The 12149-nt window shown below is 44.4% G+C and overlaps 1 protein-coding gene across 6 annotated transcripts in view; it reads right to left on the bottom strand.

Annotated features, from left to right (window-relative positions):
- GMDS (GDP-mannose 4,6-dehydratase) overlaps nucleotides 1–12149 on the bottom strand; it is a 519944-nt gene that overhangs the window by 268501 nt on the left and 239294 nt on the right. For all 6 annotated transcript variants that reach the window (XM_024121917.2, XM_055080168.1, XM_055080167.1 and 3 more), the window contains one exon: nucleotides 8014–8141. In XM_024121917.2, coding sequence (XP_023977685.1) covers nucleotides 8014–8141 — 128 coding nt within the window. The remainder of the gene's footprint in view (nucleotides 1–8013; nucleotides 8142–12149) is intronic.

The raw sequence follows: 12149 nt of genomic DNA, 5'->3' as shown, positions 1-12149 counted from the left end.
AACTCTGCCTACGAATCTTTAAGTCAACTTTTACACGTATTTAAAAACAAAGATGGATCATTAGAAAGTGAGCTGCTACTGATGAGTGTGTGAGTGTGTGAGTGTGTGTGTGTGTGTGTGTGTGTGTGTGTGTGTGTCTGGGGGTCGGGGGAGGGGAAGGAATGGAGAGAGAAAGTTTCCAAAACAACAGAATCTGTGATGGAAATCTTGCTCTATCAAGAAGAATCCTGCATCAAACGACACTCTTGAAAACTGAGAGGAAACAGTGAGGGTCTCACAAATAAAGAGGTTTCTGACGGAGCAGATGTCAACATTATCAGTCACACAAAGGGCACGTGACCTTGTAAGCTAATGCTACTCCTGCGATTTCTAAATTTCGTCTTGTCAATCAGAGCCAATGTATCCTTCTTTCTTTCTATGTTTTCCATCTGCTCAGATATCCTTCTTTTAAAAACAGGAATAAAAATAAATAAATAAATAAAAATAGGAATAAAGTCTAATAATAGTAGAATCTAGAGATCATCGGGCAACTTACCACAGAATGAGAACGTATGAGCACTGCTCAGTGTTCCTTCACGGCAGCATGCGACAAGAGAGAAAACCGCTTGAACACGTTTTGCTGGAATCAAGGAAATCCATCATAACTAAAACCTCAATGTGGTAAGAGCATATGCACATTTGCTCAAGAGTGGAAAATGTCTTATGCTAAGTACAGGAAACAATATGTTAATAGTAAGGGGAATAAAACAACATCTCATATTTTCTATAAATTCGTTTTTATAAATTTTATAAAGAGCTGATCAGATAGGGAGATTCCATTCATTTCAAGTAGTTATGGGGCATCTGTTCTGTACCAGGCAGGTTGCGAGGCACAATTAAAAGAGGAACAAAATCCAGTCCATGCCTTCAAGCAGCTGAGAGGGACAGACACAAGATAACCAACCACATCCTTTCCTGTGTTTGTGGAGGAGTGATTTTATTCTCCGAGATTTCAGATCTTAGATTCTGCAGGAAGTAATGAACAATGATTTAAGCTCGACCATTTTCTTTAGAATGAGAAAATATAGCAAGAGTGATCTCAAATATTTTACATAACTCACAGATAGCAGGGGACTGCAAAGTAATTTCGTCTCTTTCTTTAGGATCTTTACTAATAATTTCCAAATGAGGCTTCAGTCAACAGCACAGACTGTTTCACAGATGGCTTCTCAGTTTTGCCTTCAGATAATTCTGCTTCTGTAAAACTTCACTTGTGAATTATTTGGGCTTCGTGGAAGCCCCACCCATGATCTTCTTTGCTAAAATGAGAGGGGATCTTCACTCAACCGTCCCCCAGCTTCATCCACTCGGGCATACTGAGATTGCAGGCAGAATACAACCACGGCCTCTAGAACGAATCGAAAGGCTATGTGGGAAAACCCTTTGGAAATCTGGTCTCAAGAGATGGTGGCTTTTGAAGATTCTTTACAATAAGGCATCAAGAACATGGAACAAAGTCAATATCCTATTTTGAAGCTATTTAACTAGCAAGTGAATGTGTCAAACACTTCATTCCTTCACAACATCTATTCCAAACAAGAGCCCAGAGCATTGCCTTCTCCTGCAAATGATCACTAAGCATAGGTGACGTCATACTTTCTGAGAGGCAATTACATCCATATCACATGAGGAGTCTTGTCACTACAATTAAAGAGCCAGTTTTCGTTGTGGGAGGAAGCAGACGGGAAGCGGGCGCCAGCAGGGACAGGAGGGAGGGCGGAGGGGCAGAGAAAGGACAGGGCCAGCCGGTGAGGAGGGGACGGCAGCCGAGGGACCCTTGCCAGGCACTTGAGACGAGAGTGACTGAGTCCCACCATTTACACGGTTATGTTCAGGCACTGACCCATGACTTTCTTGGGTACGAGTGGTTGTTTGGTGGCCTGCAGGGTATGTGACACAGCGTCGCGGAGGGAGGGTGACCGGGGGGGGCCCAGGCTGCTCAGCGTGGCTAGCCGCTGCCCCTGAAAAGCTGAGCGGCGTCTACACACCAGGCGCTGCATCTTCTGAGAGGGCAGCCCACCACCCTACGCTCGCTTCCTCCTCTCTCCACACAGACACACACACACCTTTGCCAAGAACCACTTTTCTCACTTAAAGTCAGATGCTCAATTCTACCTTTTTAAAACACAACTGAAAATCTGATCTCACAATGTACCCACCTCCACGTTTCTAACTTATCTGTGGATGAAAACTTGAGGACTATCCATCCTAGAAGCTTCATTCGTTAACACGACGAAGTAAACAGGGCCTGCAGTTTATAGGGTGTGGGGTATGGCCGCTCCTGTGGTGTCATCCCCAACCCGTGAAGACCTGGCCATGGAAATATGGCAACTACGACTTCCTGCACACCTGCTGGGTGCGGTCTGACTGGAGAACGGGGTCAGGTACCGTTGACTCTTAGAGACGCAAACCCAGCAAGAAATCAAACTCCTCTCCTGAGTGTGAAGAAGAGATGTCCCAACAAGCAAGCTTTCCCTTAAATAAAGTCTCAGGAAGTTTAAATGCATCCTTTCCTTCCAGATCTGTGTGAACTAATACCAGATGCAAAATGCCAGCAGCAGCCTGGACGAGGAGGAGAGGGGGCCTGAGACACAGCAGTCACCTCCCCAGCTCTGTCACTGGGCTCCCGTCCCCGCCAGAGGCTCCCTGCTCCCCCCATGTCTCTGTCACCTGCTGAGACCAAAGCTGTCCTGAAGGTCAACTCACTTGGCGGCCAAGGAACAGGGAGGGTGCGCGGTTCCCAGCTCATTTCCCCAAACACACCCTGTGCATCCGGGCCTCATCCAGCCAGTGGGAGGGGTTCAGGGAGAGCCGACAGCCAGCTCAGCGGCTCTGAACTGCCAGATACTCCTCCTCCCCTGGGACCACAAGTGGCAGAAAGAGAAAAGGACAGAAGGTAATTCTCTGTCTCTCTGGGAAACGGAAAGTCACCTGGATCCCACCGTCCCCCTCACTTCAGCCTAAGCCAGGGGTGTGGCTCGGGCATCGGGCCTGGGCTGGGGACGAGGCGGCCTTCACCGCCGCGGTCCCCTCGGCTCCCTCGTCTGTAAGAGGAGGACGGACTCAGCCTGTCTAGAGGGTTGTGCACGTTACAGGAGACGATGGATATGAAGTCTCCGGCGTGTAACGCGTGCCTGACATTTGGCACTTATTCTTATTTTTATTTCTGAAAGTAGCTTTTTCTTACTAATCTGGGCTCCCTGACCAAAAAGAAAAAAATAAAGGAATATATTAAAATTCAGATGCATCTCAGAACTTCTCCCCCAATAACGTGAAAGTCCCCGATTGCCTCTAGGCCAGGCTGCTCTTCAGGAGCAGCTGTCCTGGCAGCTGTGGACAGTAGAACCGCATGATATGTTGAAATGGCTTTTTGCAGAGTCCTGGAAAGAGCTCAGACTCGGGTCTCTTGATTACCTGTGTATCCCAAGAGCAAAGGACCATCCTGTAGGTGGAAAAGCTTAAAGACTCTTGTGGCCTAGCCCTTAACAATAACTTATCTCTCAATCTTTTCTGGCTAATTCTATCAAGGTGCAACCACAGTGGGACCTCGTTCGCCAAACGGCTACCGTTCATTTTATTTAAGCTCAGGGCACCACTTCCCAACTCCGCACTGCTAGACGTTAATGCCCACTTTTCACTAGAAGGGGGGCAAGGTAAGATGTGTTTGGAAAACCCTCTACTACTCCCAGCAGGCCTAGTGCAGGCTCACATATGCTAAGTTCTGAGAAGGTGGTCTTACAGTAACGAAATCTGCTGACCTTTATGCAATGTAGCATTGTCTTGTCAGGAGGGTTTGGCTTTGGGCAGGGTCATCTGTAGCAACTAGAACCACGGCCATGGGAGACAGTCCACAGAGGTGCTGAAGGAACAACGTTTCATGCACTGCTGCTACACTGCTGGTGCACTGCTGCTACACTGCTGGTGCACTGCTGCTACACTGCTGGTGCACTGCTGCTACACTGCTGGTGCACTGCTGCTACACTGCTGGTGCACTGCTGCTACACTGCTGGTGCACTGCTGCTACACTGCTGGTGCACTGCTGCTACACTGCTGGTGCACTGCTGGTGCACTGCTGGTGCACTGCTGCTACACTGCTGGTGCACTGCTGGTGCACTGCTGCTACACTGCTGGTGCACTGCTGCTACACTGCTGGTGCACTGCTGCTACACTGCTGGTGCACTGCCGCTGCAATGCTGCTGTGCCGCTGGTACAATGCTGGTGCAATGCTCCTGCACTGCTGGTGCACCGCTGGTGCACTGCTGGTGCACTGCTGGCTGCCTTAGAACCACGGCCATGGGAGACAGTCCACAGAGGTGCTGAAGGAACAACGTTTCAGGCACCGCTGCTACACTGCTGGTGCACTGCCGCTGCAATGCTGCTGCGCCGCTGGTACAATGCTGGTGCAATGCTCCTGCACTGCTGGTGCACCGCTGCTGCACTGCCGCTGCAATGCTGCTGTGCCGCTGGTACAATGCTGGCGCAGTGTTGCTGCACTGTGGCCGCACCGCTGGTGCACTGCTGGTGCAATGCTGGCTGCCTGAGCTCACCCAGACGTGGCACACGGCGCCGCGTGCTCTCATGAATACAAGCCGATGCTCCGAGTTCATGATGAGTTCATGGCGGGAGTCAGGCGTGAGAACAGGTTGCGGTCGGGGCACAGAAATATTTAAGAAGATGAAGATATTTTAAAGGTTTGAATTGTCAGCTGACCTTATCCCATAAGAAATGCATATTTTTGAAAAGCTGTGTTTGTGTAAATTGTGTATTTATAGCCCCGAGCCATTAGCGCTACAGCAATTTTTAAATAGTCATTTTTTTTCTCAAAACACAACCATAACTGCAGATGTAAATTACAGCACCTGGGTGGTGGGTGCCGTAATGGCTGTTCACCATAAAATTCATGCAACAATTCTGCATCTTTAACAATGTTTCCAGTAAAATAATATAAAAGATGTAACTACACGTGACTCGTTTATTCTAAAGTACCATATAATTTAATATAGTTTTTATATTCTTCATTTCAAGTTGAAATACCTCGTACCCACTCAAATAATTTTTAAATCATTTTGATCTAGGAAACAAGACTAAGAACAGAAGTTAGTGAATCTGAATCAGCAACAGGAAATGGCTTTGCATAAATTGTTGGAAAAGTGTTTACAAGGAAGAGATAGATTCTCATCAGGGATGTATAGCACATTAATGCTGATTTTTGACAGGATGGCTATTATGTCCTTTTCACAGATGGATAAATCGATGTATAAAACCTTGTTAAGACTTAGGCTCGCTTTAGGCTCACTGACCCAGCTGGGATCACCCACACCCAGGCTGGCAAACGCTCTCTACTCTTCATCATTAAAATTCATCCATAAATAAGAACGTATTAGTCACTTAATCTAAAGATTTACGAATACAACATGTTTACGTATAAATGAGAGGGACTATATAATTAAAGCGTATGTAAATGAGATGCTGTTATGACCTGATCTGTGCTGGCCAAGGCTTCTTTACTCTAAAGCTGATTATAGCCCCAGGATGCAGATGTGTTTTAAACAAACAATGCTTCTCACTTTTCATTCTTAGCCTTGTTGATTTTAATTTTGGCCACACCTACTTTTACTCATAAGTCTGTGAAGTAACCTCATTTTAACATATTTAGAAACGCAAAGGATGGCAATATTTCTTAAAATGGAGATAGCGAACTATGGATTCTTATTTAATGACGACGCTTTTTTAGAAATCATGAAATGTCGACCTCTTTCAGAACCCATAAGCGCGCAAATGCTTTTTAGAGCATCACCATGTGTTACGGTCGGAGCCAAGGGAAGCCTTAATATGCAAAACCCACCTGTATTATGGAACAAATCAGGTGTTGAACGCCAACGAGAATGACTTAACTTTGTATGTGTGTTTGTGAAATCTGAAAATGTGACGCTCTTACTGAAAAGCCAGAACCTCTCAACCCTCACGTCTTACTCTCCCGGGTATCCTGGCTCCTGCGGTTGCTGTACTGACACGCCTCGGCAAGGAATCTTCAAAATGACATCATTTGGGAAGACCTTTTTGAAGTCTGTGAGCCACAGTGTTTCTGAAATACTTTCCCGTTAAACAAATACAAATGTGGGCCCTCTGTGCCACGGCCGCGCGACACCCAGGAGCAGTGCTACCCTCGGCATTTGGGGATGAGAGGACAGCACGGTCCTTCCCGCAGACCCACGGAGCTCACGAAAAGTTTTCTTGTTACTTATGTGTTTATGTAACAGTCTCATGCCTTTTTGTTGAATTTTGCTGGCCTGTTTTCAAAACGTCATGTATCTTTTTCCCTGATTGAAAAAGTTTATACATACTCATTTCAATATATGGAAAATACCGAAGTATACAGAAGAAAATAAACATAACCAAAAATAAGTATTACTAACATTTTGATATACTGTTTCTCACACTATCAAAATCTATTTCTGAGTTCCAATAACAAACTTCTTTTGTACCCCAGTGCAAAAATATAAAATAAAATAGAATGAAATTTGATCTATTTGGTTCCCGAAACTGAAGAACAAGACTTTGGATAAAGACGGATACCTACAGAGCCTTCTGTGTAGCTCTAAGTAAATGCAGAAGCTAAAAGGTTATACACCGAAACGATATTATTGAAAAAATAATGCACTTATTTTTACAAAACTTGCCTCATATTTTTAGGAAGGTAAGACCATACGGGTTAGACAAAAGAAAGTTTCAGCTTCTCTTGTTAACATCTCTTTTCTCCCACTTTCTTATTACTTCTGAAAGTATGGTCTTACATATTTTTAACGAATGTTCTTAAAATATATCCAAGGGCGACTATCATAAAATGCTTCATTGTATTCACAGTTCAGAAGAACACATTTAAATGATCTAAATGTTACGTTGCTCAAGATTTAAAATCAGATTTTTTCTTGTCTGTACTATAAATCAGAATCAGGTGTTTAAGTATGCAACATTTTTAATTGTTACACACAAAAATAATAACACTCTGAAGCTGACCTCTGGGTTAGCAAGTGAACTGCTTGTTTGCTTAGGAAACCAGATCCGGTTTCCCAGAGAGGCATCACTGAGGACAGAAATAGTCTCCCGAGTACAGGAAATCTGTAAGCACCTAAACAAGGACCAGCAGACTCCGGGACAAACACAATGTCACCAACGTGCTCCTTCACGTCTGGCCACAGAATCACCACGGATGTCTAAAAGCATACTAATGCCGGCAAGGTAAGAGGTAATAATTTGTTTAAAGAAAAATACTACTACTTACATATGTAACATATGTAACCCAAACCAAAACTTAATATGCACATAAATCCCAAGACTGAAAGTCTGAATTTCCCTTTAACTATACCCGTTGTTCTGCAATAGCATTAGTACTAGCATCTCTCTCTTTGCTCTTTATTTAACGGACACCATCACGGGCGTGAGTCACAGGCCACCAAGCGCACAGGGTAATAACCAGAGTCTGAACCAGTCGCTCTGTGAGAACAGCACTCTGGGAGTGATTAGTAGAATAATGTACATCTGAAGGTCTTAGATTATACAAATTGAAATCAGGCAGTATTTCTTGCAGGTCTGAGGACGGGTTCTGTTATAACAAGATGCTCTCACAGTTACGCGTGTCTGGGGCAGGGATGAGGGAGGGGCACGACGGAGACGCTTTAGAAAGGAGAGAACACCATTTACTTTTTATCCACCGTCCAGACCACTGACCGGCTCCTTCATTTTGAATGATTAAAAGAAGGGCTGTGAGAGGTTCGCCCCTTCCAGGGGGGTGCGGGACGGCCTGCACACTCCGCTGACCATCCAGCCGGGAGGGGCCGCAGCGCGAGCTTCAACACACCTGCATCGGCGCCAGCGGACCTGCCGTGCCGCCGCCTCCGGGAGAGCTCTCCCCGAGGCCTGGCACCCGCACGCCGGCGGGCACAGGCACTTAAAGACCGAACGCGGGGTCCCTACCTCCACGTAGTCCCTGGCGTGGCCCCAATCTCGCTTGGCGTCCAGATTCCCCAAGCTGAAACATTCCAGTTGTCCAAGGTAAATCTTAGCTACTGACCGGCTAATTTTTCGAGTAACAAAATTAGCTCCTAAAAGAGACAAAAGATGCATTATCAGTCGAGTGCATTTGACATTTAACCGTTTGGTGAACCAAACACAATCTCAGCCTCTGGGCATTTCTTCCATTCTTTTCCCCCCTTTAAAATAATAATAAAAAGAAAAGAAAATGAAAAAGACCATTAACTGTCATTCAGACAAGCTAAGGAGCTCTCACTCTGAGTGTCACATCAGCTCCACTGCCATAACAAACATTTGTCTTTGGGGGACGTCTTGGCATCCCTCATTTGCTGCTGTAACATGCGATCCAGGCACCCGGCCAGAGAAAAGCTCTCGGAATGCCAGTTTTTAAACAGAAAATTCAACAGGGTTGGACGAAGGGAAATGCCAGAATCAGACCACCCTGATTTTTTCAAGAACATAAACATCATATATTCCTATTAATAAAACTACTTGGGGGTTCACGGGGAGAGAGAGAGGAGAGCAACTTAGCTCCCAGGCTGTAACTAAAGAAAACAAAGAAGAAATGCAGAAGTGGTGATCACCCTTATCTAGAAACCTGCGCGGCCATCCAGTGCTAAGTCGTAAGTTTCTAGACTATCTGTACTTACTACAGTGCCACCTTCTAATTTCACCCACGTGTCATCTGCAGGACAGGATTCCTGAATTCTGTATAAATATTTTGATATGATTGGATGAAAGGTGTCATAAACTAAAGGAGTGAAATTGTTTTAAAGTTCTCTGGTCTTTAATGAAAGCTTCTGTCCACTTTTAAAAGATCACAAAGAAGGACAAAATTAAAAGGCATTTCTGAGATAAGTTTATCTACACCCCTGTATCTAGGTAAGGTTATCACAAAGCACCAGGTAATGCCAAAATCTCAAGGTAATTAACAGGCACATGAGCTAGTCAATAATGGCTTCAAACAGTTTATAGACACATTACCACCATAATTTATCACATAGCAATAACTTTAGCTTGTTCTTTTGCATAAGAAACAGGGAGGTGAATGTTATGAAAAATCTTGGGCTTCTAGAGAAACTGGCACAGAGATAAGGGGAATTTTGCTAAATAGGTTTTCTCAGTTTTGGCAAGAAGATAGCCCCGTACAAGTTCAAACACGTACTAGACTCACTTACTACACAAACTCAGTAGACACATGTCAATGCCCTATCATTAAAAATGACGATAAGACTTCCATGGAAATCCAAATTTTCAGTTTCTCTCAGCAGTTGATAGAGTACTTGAAGAAATCCAGTTTCAAATTTGCAGGGCAGCTTATAAAACACAAGCGCACCTTCAAAAAAGAGCCTTTGAAAATGAAGTACATACCAGGCACAATCCTTCTCAACCTATTACCAGCTAGCAACTTTTTATTTTCTATTAATTTAAATTTATAATTAAATTTAGACTCGATGCCTATCTTTGTATTTTAATGTCAGGACTATACCATCATGCCCCAAAAGTTACTAGATAAATTTGTGATGCCAAATCATCCGATGAAGCTCCCACCACCAAAGAGCTCCGATTATTCTATTTACCAGTGAAGCAATGCTTAGGGATGCAGCGGAAGCACGGACGGTGTTCCAACGCCCTGCTCCGGCCCGCTGTTTATTCCCTGAGGCAGCACTAAGTGAGCACCAAGCAGCAGGCTCTGAGCAGGGGCAACAAGGAGTGAAGGGGAGGCCCCCCTGCGAAAGTAGCCCAGGGACGGGGAGATGGACAGAGCAATCCCTGCTGCCAGAAGTGAGACGGCAGGTCTGCAGGGACGAAAAGAGTCCGGCCCCGTACACGATGCCAGTGACCACAACCCCACCCCTCTGAGGAGCAACCCACGAGCTAAGAATTATTACCCGCATTTTGCAGCTGATGAAGCTGAGATTCAGAGAAGCTGTGCAAACTGGCCCTGCTAACCCAGTTGTCCAATTCGGTCTGTGTGGCTGCAAAGCCCAGGCTCTCACCTCCCAGCACGTGGAATGGCATGCCAGGGGGTATGGAGCCTTTCTTCTCTGGATCCAAAATGATCTTGGAGACCGAGTCAGTTACTTGAAATTTCTAGTTCTTAGAGCTTAATTTTAATGTTTTTATTTATAGCAGCTTGAGATATAATTCACATACCATACAATTCATCCATTTAAAGTGTACAATTCCATGGCTTTTAGTACATTCAGACTGTGCAGCCAGCCCAACAATCCATTTTAGAACATTCTCATCACCCCCAAGAGAAACCTGTACCCTTTAGCCATCCCGCCCCATCTTCCCCCAGCCCCCTGGCCCTGGGCAACCGGTCATTTATTTTCTTGTCACTAAAGATCTGCCTATTCTGAACACTTCGCATACACGGAATCATATAATATGTGGTCTTTTGTGACTGGCTTCTTTCACTTAGCCTAACATTTTCCAGGTTCATCTATGTTACATGAATCAATCCCTCCTTCCTTCTTTACGGCTGAATACTATCCCATTACGTGGATACAGCACATTTCGTTTACCCATTCATCAGTAAATGGACATTTGGGTTGTTTCCATTTCTGGCTCTTGTGAATATTGCTGCAGTGAACACGGATGCACAAGTTTCTGTGTGGGGATTATGTTTTAATTTCTCTTGGGTAGATGCCTACAGATGGAATCACTGGGTCACAGGGCAGCTCTACAATTAACCTATTAAGGAACGGCCAGACTGCTCTTCACAGCAGGTGCAGCAGGTTATAGCCCCGCCAGCAGTGGGCTGGGCTCTCATTCGCCCACATCCTCCCCAACAGTCGCTGTAGTTCCATCTTTTTGATGGCAGTCATCCTTACGGGTACTAAGTGGTATCTCATTGTAGTTTTGATTTGCATTTCTCTGACAACTAATGACTTTAACCCTCTACGTTCTCATGTACTTATGGGTCACTGGTATAACTTCTTTGGAGAGATGGCTATTTGGATTCTTTGTCCAATTTTTAAAGTGTGTTGTCCTCTTAATACTGAATTGTAAGAGTTCTTCATACATTCTGGATTCAAGTCCTTTATCAGATGTATGATTTACAAACATTTTCTCTCATTGTATAGGTTACATTTTCATTTTCTTGATGGTGTCCTTTGACACACAAAAGTTTTTTTTAGTTATTACAAAGTTCAATTTGCCTATTTTTTTTTTTTTGGTTGTATGAGCTTTCCGTGTCATATCCAAAAGGGCTTCGCCTAGCCCAAGGAAGGTCTTGAAGACTTTCTCCTATATTTCTTAATGAGTTGTATCGATTTTGTTCTTACCTGTAGGTATTTGACCCAATTTTAGTTAATTTGCGTGTGTGGTTAAGATGAAAGGGCCCAACTTCATTCACATGCATGTGGATATATAGGGCTGTCCTGGCACTATGTGTTTGCTGAGAAGGTTCCTCTTTCTCCTATTTGAGTTGCCTTATACCTTTTGTCGAAAAGCAATTAACCATAGATGCATGGGTTTATTTCTGACTTTCAGTCCTGCTCCAATGACCAAAACACCTATATTTAGGACAGTACCACACCTTCTTGATTACTATAGGTCTCTGGTAAGGGTTCAAATCAAGAAGTGTGAGTCTTCCAACCGTGTTCTTTCTTCAGACTGTTCTAGCTATCCTCAGTCTCTTGAATTTCCATACGAATTTCAGCATCAGCTTGTTAGTCTCTGCCAAAAAGCAACCCGGGATTTTGTAGGGATGATGTTGAATCTGTAGATCGGCGTGGGGAGCCTGGCCCAGCCCAGCAACGCTTCCTCCTCCAGCTCGTCAGCGCACAGGGTCCTTCCACTGATCTGTGTCTTCTCAAACTGCTTTCAGCAATGCTCAGTAGTTTCTAGGGAATACGTTTTGCACTGCTGTTGTTAAATTTGTTCCTAAGTCCTTTATTCCCTCTGATGTTATTATAACTGCAGCTTTCCTTAATTTCATTTTCAGATTCATTTTAAACATTATTACTGCCACCATATGCTTCGTTCATTCCTGGGAGAGGCTTAAAATGATTTTTTTCTCAATTTGTTCTCCTCATTTTCACTCCTTATCACACAAGACTGCTGTTTTT

The sequence above is a fragment of the Physeter macrocephalus genome, chromosome 18 (genome assembly GCF_002837175.3).
Source record: "Physeter macrocephalus isolate SW-GA chromosome 18, ASM283717v5, whole genome shotgun sequence".
NCBI lineage: Eukaryota > Metazoa > Chordata > Mammalia > Artiodactyla > Physeteridae > Physeter > Physeter macrocephalus.
This window is presented reverse-complemented; position numbering and strand designations above follow the sequence as displayed.